Here is a 19,480-nt window from a genome sequence, read left to right on the forward strand (position 1 = left end):
GAATAGCCTCTACATCGTGATACTCTGGCCTTAAAACTGAAGACTAAATGCCTTTTTGGACAACATTCTTTAGCTGACCATAACTTAGGCCATCATCAAGCACAATTCATTGGGCTTTCCACATGCTGACTGAGTGAATTTCAATGCTCTTAACATATTGGCGGTCAGGCTGGAGGATCTATATGAAATATTACAGGTATTATCTTCAATATAGGAGCTATCTCAGGTGATGTTAGGAGTCAAAGAGTCATCTGAGTTCCTTTTACAGCTGTGGAGTGAGTTAGGCAGCTGCCCATGCAGTAGTTCACCCTGTCTAAGGCGGATGTCAGTGACAGAAAGGATACATCACTCTTGGAGAATCAAACTGCCAAAACAGAGCAAAGACCGCTCAAGGCTATGCAACTTACTTTCAGATTAACAAAGTTATGTGTGATAAAATTGAGGCATGGAAAAATAAACTCATGTTGCCAGCATTGTTTTGTGATAAATTTTCCATGGCTTATTAAAATTTTTTTATATATTCTGCTTCAATACAATTTTGGTGATGCCCTGGAAGTTAAAAAAGCATGATTAAAGCCCTGTATTCAGTACATTCTGGAAAATTATTAAATCAAGAACCCAATAATTGGAAAACACTCTTGAAAAATTACCAAGAAAAAAAATAGACCTGTATGTAATCTGCTTTATATTAACAAAAAACCATTTCCCTTAGCCAGTGTAACAGTAAAAGACAGGCCTTTTTGCATTCCCACCTGAATTACTGATGTTCCAGGTCCAGATGATAAATAGGATTCTAGATGAAAATTAATCTACTCTAAATATATCCCTTCCTTATTGACTGCTTACTCCAAGGTATCAGTGACATACTCTGTATATTTTCTTCTTTTTTTCTTGTATTTTTTTTAGATTTGTTTGCTTGCTTCAGACTAGGAAATACCATTCAAGTAAACCTAGTGGCAGGAATGGAAATAAGGGCTGCTAAGTCCAAATGATACAAGAAGTGATGGTTTTCTGTCTTGCTCTGTGACAAACATTAATTTCTAAAATCTCCAAGTGTACAAATAAATAGCTAATAGATAACTAGTAAAATATGAGTCAGTTATAAGACATAGGAGGTGACTACAATGCTTAAAACATGCTAAATAATCACTCCTCACACCAACTAGTGTTATGGACTAGTAGGTGTGACTTATACGGTGGACTAGTATATGTATTATGGTCTTAACGCCTTTGAGGGGTATATTACTTGGTAAGACATACAACTATTGAAAAATATCTGTGTTTTCACAACAAAAACCTGTGCTATTCAACTGTGGAATCTTCCCAGCCAAGTCTTAGAAAGAGCTAAAAAGCCCAAAAGCTCCTTCGCAAACTTCACAGAGAACTCATTACCAACAGGGAGGAAATCTAGGAATTTAGGTCCTATGTGAAGCCAACAATGATAACAGCAAGAAACTTCTGGTATCAGCCTCCAGCTCCTCAGGAAAACTCTGTTCACAAGGTCCAGTTACCATGGTATTTTGAAAATATTCTGGTTTTAAGAATATTTTCAAAACGTTCGTCTCAAACCCAGATTTGAGTGGGTCCCCTCCTTATCGACTTTGGACTCACTGGTCTATATCTTGCTTTACACATGTTCTGGATCTGTCATAGGATTAAAAGGAACTGGTCCAAAATCGGATTACAAAAAAAAAAATATTTTTCTGAATATACTTTTATAATTTCCTAAGGTTCAAATCAAAGAATATATTCTTCAAAATACATTGCCATTTTTTAAAACTTATTCTTCCTGCTTTACATGCCTGACAAAAAAAAATTGGCAATTGCAGAAGGCTAGGTCTCTTCAGCTGTATTTTATTTAATATATTCACACAGAACATTATTGTCTATACTATATTTATAGTATAGACTGTATTTATACTGTAAAAGAAAAGAAGATAGATGGAGCATCACAGAACCATAGAATATTCTGAGCTGAAAGGGACCCATCAGGATCATCAAAGTCCAACTCCTGGACCTGCACATGACAACCCCAAGAATAACACCATGAGCTTATGAATGCTGTCAAACACTTGAACACCATCAGGCTTCATGCTGTGACCACTTCCCTGGGGAGCCTGTTCCAGTGCCCAACCACACTCTGGATGAAGAATCTTTTTCTAATATCCAACCTAAACCTTCCCTGACACAACTTCAGGACATTCCCTCGAGTTCTGTCACTGGTCACCACAGAGAAGAGATCAATGCTTGCCCCTTCTCTTCCCCTCACGAGGATGTTGCAGACTGTGATGAGGTCTCTCCTTAGTTTCCTCTTCTCCAGTCTGAACAGAAGAGCAGAACTTGCTTTTCGGCTTCTCTACAAGGAAAGAGGGAAAACAGTGAACACAGGCACACAGGGGCTTTAAGACAAGGAGCATGCCTGCATGGTTTTTTTTTTTTGAGGGAGGGGGAGTTTGGGTCATAGTTTTCAACTTATGGCATCAATTATGAGACTCAAACAGTTCTGGGCAAATGAACCTGATTTTAGTGCGGTTACATTTGCTATATGGGCAACTCTACTGCAAACCTCTTATGTAGTCAATGGGAATAAAAATGGTGAAAAACAGTATTTACAAAATTTTGTGCTCTCTGCATGCATGCTCAAGTGAGAGGGCACCCAGGAGAGCATCCCATACTATCTTTGTGCTTGTTTTCTGGGATCTATTTGAAGTGGTTTTAGTTGCTACAAAAATCTGTTGAAAAAAGGATGGTTGCAGTTTTAATTTAAATGAGAAAAGGAATGCAATAAATATACCTTTAAAAAGCAGTGAAAACAAGAAACATTTCTGCCCACCTGATTTCATGGCAGCCTTAGGGATTTAATGGCAAAAACCCCAAAGGGACAGATTATTTATAGAAATGCTACAGCTTTTAAAACATTTGCAAGTGTAAATGGGGCAACAGTCTGGTCCTGTAATACAACATTAACACAATTGAAATGTGCAATAGTGCATCCCAGAACCAGTTTCTGCTTGCACCTCCTCTACTACCTAAAATGTGAAAGCCTAGGAAAATTTCAGTTTCTATGCTGGAGTACATGTTTTCCCTTCTACTGCTCCAGAGTGGGCCTCAGAAAATAAAAAGGTTCTCGATGAATTCTTATTTGAGGGTGACATAGAAGAATGCTTGCAGCAGTGCAATAATCAAACTCATTGCTGAGTATCTCTACATCAGAGATATAGGAGCAAAGGTAAAGAATTGAATTAAAATCTTACTGTTTTTTAGGGTTGAGGGGCAAAATGTACATTCTCTTTTTTATTCTTTCACTCTGTGGCAGAAAGTTTATGTTCTGTGGGCTGGGGATGACTGATACAGCTGTAGTTGACCTGGTGAAGATCTATCACTAAATGGTTAAGAAAATAAAAGGAGATACAAAGGAAAAATTTCTAAGAACTAAAAGGATACATACAACATCACGTGGTAGAAAGAGGGAACTAGCAAGTTTGCAGACTTCGTGGTTCAGTCAGGAAATTGCCTTCCCAAATTTATTTAAATGTTATTCACTATGTCCCAACACGATCACAGCAGCTCTTTTGTTTGCTTGCATGAGAGTAAGTTGACAACAATCCTACAACATTTATGAAAAATGGCCATGTTATGTTTAGAAGTACCTGAAATAACCATGAACATATCTCTGCCCTCAGGTTATAATAAAACTAGGGCTGTGTAATGACCATGTGGTCAGAACAGGAAGGGGAAAGTTTACTTGAAACCAGAGAAGATCTCCCCCAAATGACACTTTATAGTAATTCTGGTAAGTCCCAAAGTAAAGACTGAGGAAGCTATCCTCAAATTGTCATCTGCTGCCTGTTGCTTATTTAAACTGCAAAACAGGTAAACATGAAATTATATTACTGCAAAGGGTCATTCAAAATATAATTTTTTAGATAATGCTTACTATTCTGAGTCACTGAAACTTTCTTATGACAACTGTAAAACACTTGTAAAAAATAAATGTTTCACCTCATGCATCAGTAGTTGCAGATAGTAAGTACATCTATGTTGTAAATTAGTTACTTTGAGTAAAACCATTATGCACATGGTGTTGGCAGATTGCATGAATCACACAGGTCAGTTGCTGCTGTCTGATGGGATGTTTTATGTCTGTAACCATGACAATAGGAAATGTAAAGCTGATTATTCTAGGAGTTCAGAGAACTCATGATATTTTATTTTAATTTTACCTAATGTCTTAATCCCTGAAGTCTCAATATTATTTCAGATTATTTTTCTGTCTTTATAAAATGCTCCAGTGATTCTTAAGGAGGCATATCCCTCTGAGATAATTGAAATTAAAAGTCAGTTAGAAAGAACACAGAAGTAGAAGTTGCTTGAATTTTAGCTTTAAGAATGTATCATTACTCTTAGTGTTACTTTTGGAGCCAGGATGCTAAATCTATCTGTACCAAAAATGTAACTAGGACTGAAAAATAATTCATAACATCTGTGGCATGTAATATCTGTTATACTTTGAAATATGTGTTCACTACACAGAGTGGGTTGAAACGGAAAAGAGCAATTAAAGCAATACATTCATTCTAAAACATTTACTAGACCATTTATAATTATTAGTACTATCATAATGCAGAATAATGCATTTGATTGTAATGTGTGAATATGTTTCTATTTTTTTGTGTTCCTCAGTCTATTCTGGGAAGCAATGTTGTAATGTTTGGGAAAAAAAACCCGGCATAGTAAGAGGTCAGTAGGTCTACCATTGTGAGAGGCTACCTCAGCAGGGAATGAAGTTTGTTTTCTTGTTCTTTCCCATGGAAAGGGTCAGACATATACAAAAATATTAGTCTGTAATAAAAATAAGTACAAAATGGATCTTAATGGAATATGAGTCTTAAAGACTTCTGAACAGGAAAAAAGTGATAGTAAATCACCTTTAAGATGTATTTTAGAAGTCTTATGCATTCAGTAATGGATTTTTACATCTCCTAGAAAAAATATTCCTACTGATTTCATAGCAACACAGGAGAAGGTGGAGAACAAACTTTTAATTTGAAAGTGAGACAGAGAAGGAGACTATGGATACTCCTCTGTAGAAAAAGACAATGATTTCTTATTTTATGGATGGTAGGATGCAAATAATGAAATTATTCCTATTTGCAAATTCCACACAATAGAGAACAAATTTCCAGTAAATGGTGTAACACATAGCCTGGGAAAGTGTCAGCAAACTTTTCTAAGTCAAAGCATTCAAAGCAGTTCCTTGCCATCCTTCCAGAAAGCAGTCCTTGGATCTTGTTATTTTTCTGTGACTAAGATTCTTGACCCTGTAAACTTGCCATTCGCCTCATTTGCCCCAGAGTCCACTCAGGCATTGCTAAGGTCATTCACCCCTGGGAGGATTGCTGCCTGTCAGTGGGATGCAGGAGAGCTGGGCTTGGAGCATGCACAAGGCAGCTCAGGCAGCTGCTGGAGAGGCTGCCTCCACTGGGAGTGTAGCCGCTGATGATCACAGATGGGAAATACATGTAGTTCAGTCCAAATTCCTCAGCTGGCAACAGCTGCTTGTGGAAACTGAGGGAGTCTTTAGAAGAGCCCCATTTTATGGCCTCTGTCAAAATAATCATAAGCGTTGCTATGTAGTAACACATATATCTGAGCTACAGCATTCAAATTTCTCTCTACCTTTTGGCCCCTCCTCTCCAGATGGGGAAGTGAAAGGTTATTCAGAGGAATAAGCCCCATCTCTGCTGCTTGTAAATGGATAGATGGAGGAAAAATCTCCCAAAATACCCCAAACACACACAAAAATCAAGCCACAAACCCTGTTGCATAATTGGCACTGTTCACATATTTGTTATTTTGTTGTGGTGGTCTCATTGTGACAAGGATGAAATTCTCAGGAAACTGTCCTCATCTCTGGAATACAGGCTCAGACTTCCATTTGCTTAGTCTCCCTCATGGCCCTATAAATCTTGCATTCCTTTTCTGCATAGTCGTATGGCTTCAGCAGAAATGTGGCTCCATGCCAGATGCAGACTAGCTTGTGGCTCTCACTGCTGAGCAACTGGAGCCGTGGACTGAAACCTCTTCATAGAGAGGAGAGTTCAAAATACATCCTTCTCCTTTATGGGTTAAACAATTCCACAGCCATTTGATCGCAGCTCCTGTAGCTAAGCAGGTTACTCCCTCAGCTGCTGAAGTAATAAAACCTGTTATGTATAGCAAACCCCATAACCTCCCTTAGTCCTCACACTGTTCCAGATCCTTTCTACATCTCCTATACCTGTTTGTCCAGTTAAACAGCAGCGTGTGCTAGTTGGGCTGGTGCAGTGCTACACAGGAGATGGTTAGACACTGATTGATTCTCTCTCAGGGACCAGATAACGGATGAATTATACCAGTCTTGGCTCTTCTCTGCCTAATTTCTGGTCTCATAAAAATCTCCAGACCCATCAGTCTTCTGTCCTCTCCAGGAGGTGAAGCAATCACAACTAAAGAGCCAGACACTGCAATTTGCTTAAGAAATTATAAGAAAAAGCTACACTCCAAAAGGATGCAATCCCACAGAGACAAGGCTGATTTCTGCAAAGTTACCTTCTCCATCTTCCACTAAGGAGGGATTTCTGAGCCTTGTAACCTCTCCTCAACAAAAGTGACTCTGTATGAGCCTTGCCTGCATAAAAGAAATTATCCACCTATACTGGAGTTTATTGAATATATTTTGATTGTGTTTGTTATTTCAAAAATCTGTGGTGTAGTGACTAAGTGTAAGAAAAGTTAGGAACATTTCTGCCAGGGATAATAAAAGTTCAGCTTATCCTAACAGAAGGAAATATCCAAGCTTACTTACACACCTTGTTTCTTCCATTTTGTAGTTCTATGGCATATTCTGTTCTTTATGTGTTTTAATGTGCATGCATTTTTAGACATATACATGTACACTGGTGGGAATAGTTGTTTGCTACAGGTTGATAAAGTAAAACAGTAGGAAATTGCTATTTCTAAAAATCCATGTAAGATAATACAGTTTTGACCTGTGCTACAGAAACTGATGGCTGTTCAGCTTCTATAAGGAAGTCATGATTTGTCCCAAAGAAATATTTTAGTGCAAATTAAAATTGTATTTTGACTAAGATACATAAACTGGTTAATGAAGTCTTTTCTATTTCCAGAATATTTAAGCTCTTAAACTCAATGTAAACAAGGATGTTGGAAGGGTGGAGCTATACCTTTTCTACTTATTTGTGAATAGATTTTTTAAAAATTTATTTACCAACTTAAATTCTAACTGACTTAGTTTTATTCCACCAAAATAAAAAAGACATATGTATTTTCAATTTAATGTAAGTGGGAAAGGCAATAGAATCTAAATTTTTAATCAGTTATAAGTTAATCTTAGGAGCCAGAGGCCTGAAATATTTCAAGGTAACTGAATACCAAACTATGTAACACTGATTATTAACATAAAAACTCAGATTGCTATGAGAGATTTTCATATGGCTTTTTAAGAAACAAGCTATAATGTATGAAAAGAACATAGCCAAGAGCTGGAATATCAGTGTATACTGTTCTTAAAAATTTGAGATGTGGCTCAACTGACATTTTCCAACACCAGTTCCCCATTTAGCTGGTATTACATAAATTTCACTGGAAGGCATTTGTAGGTGGACATGTGGTTGTACTGTACAACATGGCTTCAGAAGTACACAGGCATCACTTGAATTTCTTGGAAATGAGTAGTAACAACAGCCCACAGTTCCCTCCAAATTTCTGTCTCCCAGACAGAAGATTTAAAAAATCCTTTTGGGAAATAATAATTCTAAGCCAAGAGACAGAAGTCTTTTGAGCTTCTAGTAGGATTACAATTTTCTCCATTCGATTTAAATTCTGTCACACTGTCATGTCAGATCAGGTTCCCTCATTCATCTGACTTGACTGTCTGTTGATCTGTCCTGACCAGAAAAGTTTGAGGGATTGTTCTCTAAGGAGGGACTCTTCAGCACAGGGGTTAGCTTGTACTACATCAATGCTCCTCCAATACATTCTCTGTCCAGAGGTACATCATATAAAGAATTGGCCCTGCAAGGTGAAGCACAAGCTAATGTAGCTTTGGTCCAGTCCACACCTCAAATGCGGTTTAGTTCTGAATTATTTAGATGCTGATTTTGCAAGGCTGTGTCCAGATTCACCCATTTATAAGCTCTTCTTCTGTTGGAGAACTCCTATTGATGTAGCTGAAGCTGGAGGATGTACTAAATTGCTTACTGATAACGCAAGGTCTCTCCAGCAGCTGATGTGCATCAGATACTCCTCTAGGCTTTGCTCTTCAAAACTCGCATAAGTCATGAAAAGAAAAATCAAATATAATGTCTATAGCTGATTTTGAAAATATTTTAAAAAACAGATTTAGGAAATTCATAACAGAGTTAGACATGAGGTAGGTAATAAAATAACTTTAACACTTCAAGTGGTGGCAAATATACTCTACAGGCAGAGGCAATTATTGTATTGTATATCTGTCTAGTTTCTAGTACAAGATAGGAAAATGTTATAAATAATTTTCTCTAATGGATACCTGATTATTAAATTTGTCTTATCTTTATAATCTGAAACATTTAAAGTCCAACTTTGTTGCTTTCAGAAATTATTGATTCTAGTATTCGTGGATAACACAAGTTTTTAGGAGCTGACATGTGAAGCTGAAAAGTAAAGTTTAGTTTGAAGTTTAGTCTCTGGCAAATTATCCCTTCAGTGGCAATCCAAATGTTCTCCAAGTGTTCTTACAAAATATGTTCCAAGAGCATTACATAAAGTACAGCTGTAGAGTTCTTGTGCCCCACTGTCTGCCATAAACACTTAGAGATATCAGTCTACTGATATAAATGTGCTGACAGCCAGAATATACTAACATTACTTTGAATACAAATAATTAAACCCTTAGACTTTTGTGTTTATATGTGAAAAATGCTATGAGTTGCTAGACTGTAAGAACTTATAACAGCATTATGGTCTTGAAAAAGTAGTGCTTTTTTGGTAAGAATTTTTAGTTGCTGACATCATTCCTGTTCACTGAAGACAGAAACTGTCCAAAGACAACCAACATACAAATTACACAGTATCACATTTTTATATATTTGGAACTCTAGTACTAAAATTCTGAAGGTAATGAGGGTTTTGCAACTGCTGCAGTGAAAATGAAGTCCATGCCTGAATGAGGAAAGGTTATTTTAGTAATATGAAGAATGTTAATCCGGATCAAATATTTATGCACTAAATATCAGTAAAGTAAACAGGATGAGATGTGAGTTTTGGCTCTTGTCAGTTTATGAAGCTTTTACTAATTCATCCAAGGCTGAATGATTTTTCTTTTAAAAACTCTTGAATTCTGGTGTGATTAAAGCTCAGATAGGTTAATTTATATTGCACTGAATTTTAATAAAAATCTGATCCAAATATTTTAATGTTTTTATCTAATGTTAGAGAACTTATGGGTGGGAAAATAAATTTGAAGGGTGTTTGGGATGATGTTTTTTTAAATTCAGACACCAAACTTTTGTAGTGGTTCATAATGGGCAATGGAATATGTTCTGTACAGATTAATATTATCAACTCAAAAGTAAGATTAAAAGAAAGAAACACTTTTCAAAAGTTTAAGTCTCCTGCATCCATATATAGACAACTAAAAAAGCATCATTTTTTCCATAATTTGCTAAGCAAAAAACAGCATTAGCCGACACAATGGGATCTCTGACATGTTCAGCACTTTGGAAGATTCCAACAAGGTGCCAAAAGACAAATTGGAGGCCTCATCTGCATGCAGATATTTTTAAGAATATGGCCAAATCTATAATGAATTCTTAGCACATCATTAATTGTAGTAAAAAGCTTCAGTACACATCATTGTGCCTCTCTACAGTTTATGGTAGAGTTTTATAGTAGTAACTATACAGAAAAGTGCTCCTTATGTAAATTGAAAAAATTGAATACAGTACCAAACATTTCCTTCTTTTCATGGTTTGCCTTAATCCTTCCAAATAAGAGCCAACCATACATACAGATATATTCTAAAAAAGGATTGAAAGAGAAGTTGTTTTGCTTAACACCGGACTTTGACAGAGAAACCTACATTCTATGTGTCAAAACACATTTTTGGTGAATGTGAAGTATCACAAAATGTCAGAATCTCTGAGTTTAGATGTCAACTCTTGAGATCATCTAGTTCACCCCCTGCTTAGGGGGGTTACTTAGGGCTGTGTCTAGACAACTTTAGAGTATGCCCATGGATGGAGTCTGCACAGTCATTGTGGGCAAAATATATTTTGTCTGTGGGAAGCATATCTCCCTGTGTTTGCAATTCCATGTTTGAGATTAAAATATACTGGTTTAAAAAGATAATATATATAGGCATAGATCTTTCATCTGAGAAGAATATCATGCAGTCCACCATCATACTGGGTAGATACTGGCAATACTTGCAGAGAGATCTTTCCCAGAAGAGTTCAAATACAGCTTCAAGAACACTAGTTAAAACCTTTACTTGCAGAAAGACTGTTTTACCCAGAGAAGGCCAGATGCCCATATAGAGACTTTATTAGTGTCTATAAATTTTTCCTACCAAGTATTCATTTATCATTTCGTATTCTGTTATATAAAGAAAAGGCTAGTTAGGAAAGAACATTTTAATTTTGTGGTAAATCAGAATGAATATAAAAAATTTACTTTATTCCAAGTCACAGTATGAAAGGAAAGCTGGGTAAAGCAAGTGTTATTTAACACTAAATAATTTCATTTCCATGACTTCATCAGACTTACATATCAGCTATTCAGAAAATAGTCCCAAAGAGAGTCTTTAATTCAAACTGTCTGATGTTCTTTTGGCAGTTGTAGTGAAACCAAACGATTTGTTCTCCAGAAAACTTGGACATAGTTTCAGTTCAAAGAAAAGGGAGGAGGTAGATTGTGGTTTTTTTTAAGGTGGACTGTACTACAATTTACTCACTGTCAAACAAATAGTATTTTTTCTGGAAATGATTACAATTAACTATTGTACCTCTTTCAAAAAGCCTAGTACCTCTTAAATAGCAGGAAACATTCTTTGTCCACAAAAATGCACAATGAAATTGTTAAATACCATATCTGTTTCCAAAAGCAGTTTTTATTTACATAATTCAGTGGAATTAAATGAGTTAAAAATAATTTTCCCAAACTAAATCTTTTTCTTCAAGCTAAAATTCAGATATATTCTCAGAAAAGGCATAACGGAAATGTGAATAAATAAATTTTGGTTAACTTAGCAAAATAAAACTCTCTTTGACTGGCTGGAGACAGAAACACTTTCAGATAAGTCTTCATAAACTTCTCCAGGAAATGAGTTCTAGAAATGGTGTTTACTGAAAGGAAAATGCTACAAATACTGTCCCTTATTTAAAGTTTCTTTCAAAGTCAGTTGTCTGTTCTTTTCACTGTTGTTAGGTCTGGAAAAAGTGCCAAAAGACCTTCCTCCAGACACAACTCTGCTGGACTTACAGAACAACAAAATCACTGAAATTAGAGAAGGAGATTTCAAGAACCTGAAGAATCTTCATGTAAGTCTATAAATGAACTGGCATTTGTCAACAAAAATGGGGAGAAAATGTGGTTTTGGCCTGGTACTGTGATTTTTAAGGACAACTGATGAAATACTCTGTGATCTTCCTCCACCAGCCCAGCCTTTTTAGTTGCTTTCCCATTCCTCTCCTGCAAATTCTCTTTTCATACAACAGAAGTTTTTCATCTTTCTTCAGCTCATCATACCTATCTTGTGTCCATTCAGTCTCCTGATCTCCATCATAATTTCTCTCACCTATTTATTTGTGTTTTCAGTCTCTTTGGGACAGTGACTTGGTTATTTCAATCTCAACCCTGCCACCTCCCTCACTTATTACTCTGTTCCTTCCCCTCCCACCTTTGAGCTCACAGAGATTTGTATGTGCCGTGTTTGTCAGCAGATTTTCTGTACTAATTTTAGCTCAAGAATTTTTCCAAATCACTGCAATAAAATAGTTTATTTGCAACAGCATTCTCATAGCAAAGCTCCATCCTCATCCTCCTTTACCTGCCAGTCTCTTCCATCACTGCTGTCTGATTTGCCCTTTGCTGAAATATTTTCCTTCCTGGGTTCTGTGACTGCTTAATTTTTTCTGGTTCACCTCTTTTCCAAGTTTCCATCAGACAACTACCTTCCTCTCTTTCTAAATTTCTTTTGCTCTGTCTGAGGTCCTCCTCCCTGTCTGTAGTTTTTATCAACATCTTACAATTTATACCTCATACTCTTGCTTCAGTTTTGTTGAAATATTTTTCTTTACAGATCAGAAAATGGCTATTACTTCTCTGTCTCTGAAAGTAATACCCTAACTCAGGAATATGTCTGAAAATATTATTTTTCCAGAATTTCAACAACTGTTTATTCTGTGCATTACTCTATTTGATCATTTATTATTATAAACAATAAATTATTTGGCTTTGCTTTCCTGGCTCTTCACAGCCTCTTTTTATTCTATTCTATTCTAGTCTAGTCTATTCTATTCTATGCCATGCTATGCTATGCTATTCTTTCACAAACAGGAAGCTAATTCCCACTTTTTATCCATTACTGGTGCCAATACCATCAACCAAATAAGCAATGTTTCCAACCAGAATCTGCATTCAGCCACTCATACTTGGGAAAAAAAATCCTACATTTACCTTCTTAATTTCTTCCAACGTTCCTCTTAAATTTTTGTTTCAATTCAACATCAAGAAGATAATTTTTTAAAAATTTCTAGGAATAGGCACAGTGCCAGTCTGTCCATAGAGAAGGGATCTGCATGACTCAATCATGATGACATTCATGTCATCTAATTTTAGCATGGGTGTCTATACTTGATCTAGTTACATAGATAACCCCTAAAGTCAACAAAACACTTCTACATCACATTTTATTAGGCTAGGTTTGAGAATGAGATGACTTTTTCCCAGATTATTTTCAATTTCTTTCCTTAGCTACTGAGCAGATTTGACACCTTAATTCCTTTCCATTTTTTTTCGTTTTCTTCCACCTTGGAAAGAAGTCCTATGTTTTCAGTGAAGATTATCTACAAGGTGCTAAAAACGACAAAAGTCTTATCAGTGAAATAAATCTTTTAGCAATCCTTCCTCAGACACTGCATTGAATTAGTCAGAGCATGGTATTACAGGTGAAAATCAATGCTCCCAATGATTTTGACTCCTGCCTACTTGGCATTAAGCTCAAGTCTGTTACACATCCTGCCATGAGTTAAGCCATTGTGAACTATTTTATCTCATTGAAGCTAACTCTAAGGGATTTTCTTTTTTTTTCTTTCATTCTTTCTTTCTTTCTTTTTTTTTCTTTCTTTCTTTCTTTCTTTCTTTTTTTTTTCTTTCTTTCTTTCTTCCTTTCTTTCTTTCTTTCTTTCTTTCTTTCTTTTCTTTCTTTTCTTTCTTTTCTTTTTTCTTTGCTTTTTTTTTCTTTCTTTCTTTCCTTTTATTGCAACAGATACTATTTAATAATGAATTAAATAGGTAACTCCTCATTATTTGTTTGGCTTACTCCTAAAGGTACCCAGTACTTGCTTGGGGATGACTGGAAATCATACAGAAAAGTGACAACTTTAACAAAATTTTTGACAAATAACCTTCAAAACTGCAATTTTCCTGAATTTACTCAAGAACAAATAATGATTTTCTTAAGATCTCCCTTCAACCGAAACCTTTATATGATTCTATGATTCTGTGACTCTATGATCTCCTCCCCAAAATAATTTAGTCATGTGGTACATTTATGTAACTAGGCACCATCTTTGCTCTCAGGAGGAATATTCCTGTGCAATAGCTGGGAACAATTCCCATTCCTCAACTTTAACTTAAATATTCTTCAGAGTGATAGTGAAAGGGAAATGTTGCTTTTAGGAAATAAAACTCAAAAACATTGTTGGTAGAGCTCCATTGCAACTTTTGTTTTAAGGAGATAAGTGTGTGTGTGATTATCTATCTATCTACCTATCTATCTATCTATAATGTATATTCTTTTTAATCGTTTTTTCTGATAAACATAGCTTGAGTTAATGTCACACTTGATGTGATGTGTGATGTTCAAAAATTCAAATATTTCTTAGATATTATTAAACCTTCTTGTATTCTACTAAAACAGGAAGATTTGCAAAAACTGTCGGTATTATTGTTCCAAAATCTAAACCCAGAAAGTGAAGTTAACCTTTTTCATAAAGGGATCACTTAAGTGAACAATTCCTTAAACTCCAAAATGGATAATATACACAGTTTATTCCTTTTGAATAATCCTTTTAAATACCTTCCTAATACCTATAGATATCACAAACCACAACTGTAATAGTTTTAGAAGAGATTTTCATGAGCAAGTTGGGTTGAACCTAAGATTCAGCTAGTACTAAACCCCAGAATAATTAACAAGAAAAGAAAGGATTCACCTATAACTTGCCCAAGGATTCTCTTTCAGCACAAATGTTGCTGCTTCTGCTCTGTAGGGTACACAGCAGTGAGATGAAAGAGAAATTAGAACCTACAAAAATATTCTTTGTCTTGGAAATTTTCCGAAGTAGATAAAAGAGCAGCTAAAATTTGCAGCTGTGGAAATAAGACAAGCAATTAGAAAAGGATACAACTAAGGGAATATTTACCTGCAAATAATAGATTCCTGCCAGGAAACACCAGAGTCAAGAGTTATGCTTCATATTTTTATAGTTTTAAATTATCCAGGAAAAAGTGACTAAATTATTAATGTTTTACTAAAAAAACTCAGTGAGACTTTACTCAGTTTAAAATTGACAGACAAGATTTTATTTTTTTTAACCAGGGGACTTGAGTCTTTTTTAAGGGTGGAGGACTGAGTTTTGTGGTTTCAGAGAGCTGACTTATGTTATGTAAAAAACTTGCTTATAACTTAGACCTGTGGCAAAAAATCAAACAGACGCTATTGGAAAAAGCCAGGAAAAAAGTCTTCTATTTCTATGAAACTGTCGGAATTTTCCAGGCAGGCTGACATTTCTGGATAAAGTTCAGTACTTTGACCCCATGGACACAGTAAAGAATCCAAAATACTACATGAGTAAGCCCTCATGCAGAGTAGAGGAGGAGTCTACACAAACAACACATGGAGTTGCCTGCTGTGTGGCAAAACCAAAGCAAACCAGCATAATGCCTGGCACTTGGAAAAGGAGGTAAAAGAAACTACTGCGTAATAGATCACTATAAGAAGAGCACAAACAACAGAATAGTGACTGCATGCTTTTCCAACAGGAATTTTTCAATGACACGGTGTTAGTATAGTGCAAGAAGATCAATGTGTTATTGGCCTGAAATCAAATAGAGTATTACTTAATTGAAGCTTGCAGAACTATGCAAAGCCATGGTGGTACATACAACAGTGCTAAAACCAGTTTTATTTAAACTGAAGGAAAAGACCAAAGACTTAAGCTTGGAACTTAAGGTTGCAGCCATATCCACACTAAAGGATTATCAGCACTAAACATATGGGCAAAGAAAATGAAACATTCTTTGTAGTAATAGCAAGTGGAAAAATAATGTATTGTATTAGAAAAGTTTCATGACATATTTTTCTTCAAAAAAAACTTTAAACTTTTCAAACTTTAAACTTTTCTTTAAATAGATAAATAAATAAATAAATAAATAAATAAATAAACTATTTAACTGAAGAAAAGTCTAAGGACATCTTCCAGGGATATAGAAAAGCTCCTAACAGATAAAAAAAAAATGGAATAATCCAGTCTTCTGATGAGTCATTACAGGTTCAGTTCCCTTTTCCCAGGCAGAAAGAGAAGTTAGGTAAACACAATACTCAGTAAATCACAGAATGAAGAATCATTAATTACTGTCATACTGTGAAAAACACAAGGAGAGATATCTCTGTCCAGGTTCTACTCTGAACTCAGCTCCTCCTATTATTGATGGCAGACATTCTTAGCAGGACTGACAGATATATATTTAAAGTTTACTTTTTTTCTCTCCCAGTTGGTGCAGCTGTAGGTTTCTAAAAAATATTCTGAGGGGAAAAAAATTTAATCTTTCTGAAATACAGTACTCCCTTAGAGAGTTTTCATTTCCTCAGACTCTCCTTTGCGTTATCCTTAACACACGATGAGATTTTCCACTGAAACAAGCATGCAACATACCACATGCACAAAAAACATTTTTCCTGTGCAGCAGGTAAAGATCTTCTCATGTTACGAAAAAAACAGGACAGAAGATCTTTTAGGCCCTTAAAATTCTGGGAAGAGTCAGCATACCAAGTTTATGAAAAAAAAAATAAAAATTATAGAATACAACAATAAAGTAATCAAGTCAATTGTGATAAATTTAATTAATTACAAAAATGCTTGTCATAGTAGACAAGGACGGGTTGAAAGGAAAAGGGAAATGTAGAGCCAGCTGCTCCCTGATCATCTGTGCAAGTCATGTTGCACGAGAGTTACCAGTGAGAGCTCAAAGGCCAGGCAAACTAGATCTGCAGCAGGCTCATTGACTTTGTGAGATTATTCAACAAGTTTCTGTGTATGTGATCAAACTACTTTGCACAGGCTTCTGTACTGTCAGGTTGTTTCAGGGTCTTGTCATCTTCTTTCTTCACAGTTCATTCATCTCTTCCCTATTGCTTCTATGTCATCCCTTTTTCCTTGTCTTTCTTAGTTTTGTCCTCTTGATCCTGGGATTGGACAATTAGAGAAGAATGTCAAGTTCTGAGTTATTTTTGTTTGGTTTTGTTTGTGTTATTTAGTTGTTTGTTTTTTCCCTAAGTGTACATGCGCCCCTAATAATTTGGCAGAAAACCTTGACTATATGTCCAGGTTATGAGTATGACTTAAAAACTGAAAACATAAGGCAAACAAAAGGGATGAATTTTATTATTGTTTTTATGTAGATGCCTAGCTCCTGGGCTTAAAGTTCTTAAGAAATAACTGTTCCTAGCAGAACTGTAATAAAAACCAGGAAAAAATGTAACACATAACCCAGGAAATTAAAGACATTCCATTGGGTAAGTGGATTGAGTTTTCAGTTTAAACCCTCAAGGATGCATGCATCATTAAAAAACTGATAGGTTAGATAAGAGTACCATCCCCAGCTGGCAAAACAGGTGTTTCACTATATAGTACGGCTGATAAGAGTTTGCTGCTAATTGTACAGTTTAATTCTGATGTCTGCAAGGCTCTCACTTCAAACTATTCTAAATTAAGATGAAGGGGGATTAAAACCTCTCAGAACAATCTCCTGAGATTCTAATATAATGAAATTACACACCAAAAAAAAAAATAAATAAATCCCCTGCTCTCCACTCCTAGACAGGTCAAAAATTGTAAGTTTTAGTAACCTCGAGAAGAAAAACCCTATGCTACTTCCTACATGACTACTGCATGCTCCCTCTGCAGTTTGTCAGGGTATGTTTTGACAAAAGCATGCCAATAAGGGTTCCAAAATTTTCCTGAATTGTGAATCCCCCTTTTTGTTTTGGAAATAAATATTTGAGGTAGAAATCATGTCAGAGGCAGCTAAACGGCCAGACTCCCACTGACTTCAACATAGCCAGCATCTATTCCTGTCACACAGTGATTTTTCCTTTTTTCCTGACTACAGAACTACCAGAGGTGTTTCACTAAAAAGAAAGTCATCTTCAGAGCAAAGCTTGGATCTTTTTCCTCTCTGAACACCACTTTAACTGCAGGTTATGCTAACGTGGTGCAATATTATAAAAATGTTAGTGTTTACTGCGCAATGTTTACATACGATGTTATGACAAAGGAAAAAGGCTTTATCTCAGGAAAATGAAGATGGAAGTTAAGTTTTTTCTTATCCATGGGGAATTGCTCTGAACCTTCTAAGCCTGGCTAAGTGATATATTAATACTTGATGTATTTATGCCTTTTTTATTTTCTCTTTGTTTCTTGTCTCTTTTTTTTACCCATGGCTATGTATCTTTGCATCCGTACCAGGTCATGTTGAAAGCTGTACTTTTGTATGCTCAGCGTTTTTTATTGTGAATTGTTGATGTTCTTCTTTTTTTTTTTAGTACATTTATTTTAAATTAAATATTTTTTTCCTCCACTAAAAGCAGAAGTGTGGAAGAAGGTAGATTTTCAAATAAAAGTGTCATTTCTTGTGACTCTCTGTTCTAGGCTGTCAGATTTCTGCCAAATCATTTCATACCAGCTGCATTGCAACTGATGTCTGTGACCAAGGGGTCCAGCATTTTGAGCACTTTCAGGTTTACCCTTATTTTCCTCTCCAATTACTCCTTGCTGTGTACAAAATTTTTGTTATGTTCTTTGACAGGATGCATAGAATGTCCTATCATGCCATCTGGTCCTTATTCAGGATAGCTAGTCCACATGACCTGGTTTTGCTCAGGAACACTGCCTGCAGATGTTTTCCCTAGGTTTTTCCTCCCCTAGTTCCTGTTTTCATTGACCTCTAAAATCCCCTGAGTTTTTAATTTTATTTTATTTTGATTTGGTTTAGCTTTTGTTGCATGCAAACCATACGGGACACATTCTGAGGAAAGTAAACAGCATTTCTCCAAGCCTAATAACTTAGTTCTTTAAGTCTTGCATATAATAGAGTTATTGTGAAGTGGGAAGGGAATCCAGGGCTATGACTTGCCAGGTGCTATACTGGTGTGTTGTCTTCATCATTTGTTGTTGCTCTGGGAGATAGTAAAACTTTTCTTGTAAACTCTAGTGTGGTTTATTTTTATTTCTTTGCAGCTGCACAACAATGTGGAAAAATAATGCAGGTTTAAAATACTGGGAGCAAGGATTTGCAGAGGAGGGTCCAAGTGGGAAATGATATTCTGGTACAAAAAAGTTGAAAACTTTGACTTATGATACCTTCCCACCTTATACTACCATACACATGTTCCCACTGAGAAATTAGTATTTTTAAATGTGCTTTTGATAGACACCATCATTTCTGAGAGACTTTCTGAGTGTTTGAATAAAACAACAGTTCTGTGTGTTTCCCCAAGATACCATTAACATATTCCAGAGAAAGAACTGGCAAAGCAGAACAGAATAATCCTAGGTACCTAGATAACTTCTGGGTTTGGTCAAGGCTATCAGTTCTGCTCTGAAAAGATATAACATCCTCTTAACATAACTACTCAAGAGAATATTTACATTGCAGTGCCTAGCTGAATGTATACCCACCTGTTTCCATCAAGAAATATTTCATACTAGATTATCTGTTGTGATAATCACAGCCCAAAGATTTTTATCTAAAAGATAACAAAGTTAAATCAAAGAAAAAAGAAAGAAGAAAGATAATGCAGCTTTTAGCTGAAATAAATTACGAAGCAGTACCAAGCAAGATGCAGGATAAAAATTTCAAGTGCTCATTAGATGAGTCCAAACTCATTAAATGTAGACTTAGAGATCTATAGAAAAGAAATCCATTATGAAAT

At 35.7% G+C, this 19,480-nt stretch overlaps 1 protein-coding gene across 1 annotated transcript in view; it reads left to right on the forward strand.

The window, feature by feature from the left end:
- The window catches only part of DCN (decorin), a 36,014-nt gene that overhangs the window by 7,690 nt on the left and 8,844 nt on the right, over window positions 1-19,480 (forward strand). Inside the window, exon 3 of the mRNA XM_008934654.3 lies at window positions 11,470-11,582. Coding sequence (XP_008932902.1) covers window positions 11,470-11,582 — 113 coding nt within the window. The remainder of the gene's footprint in view (window positions 1-11,469; window positions 11,583-19,480) is intronic.

The sequence above is a fragment of the Manacus vitellinus genome, unplaced genomic scaffold (genome assembly GCF_001715985.3).
Source record: "Manacus vitellinus isolate BGI_N305 unplaced genomic scaffold, ASM171598v3 scaffold_5_pilon, whole genome shotgun sequence".
Lineage (NCBI taxonomy): Eukaryota > Metazoa > Chordata > Aves > Passeriformes > Pipridae > Manacus > Manacus vitellinus.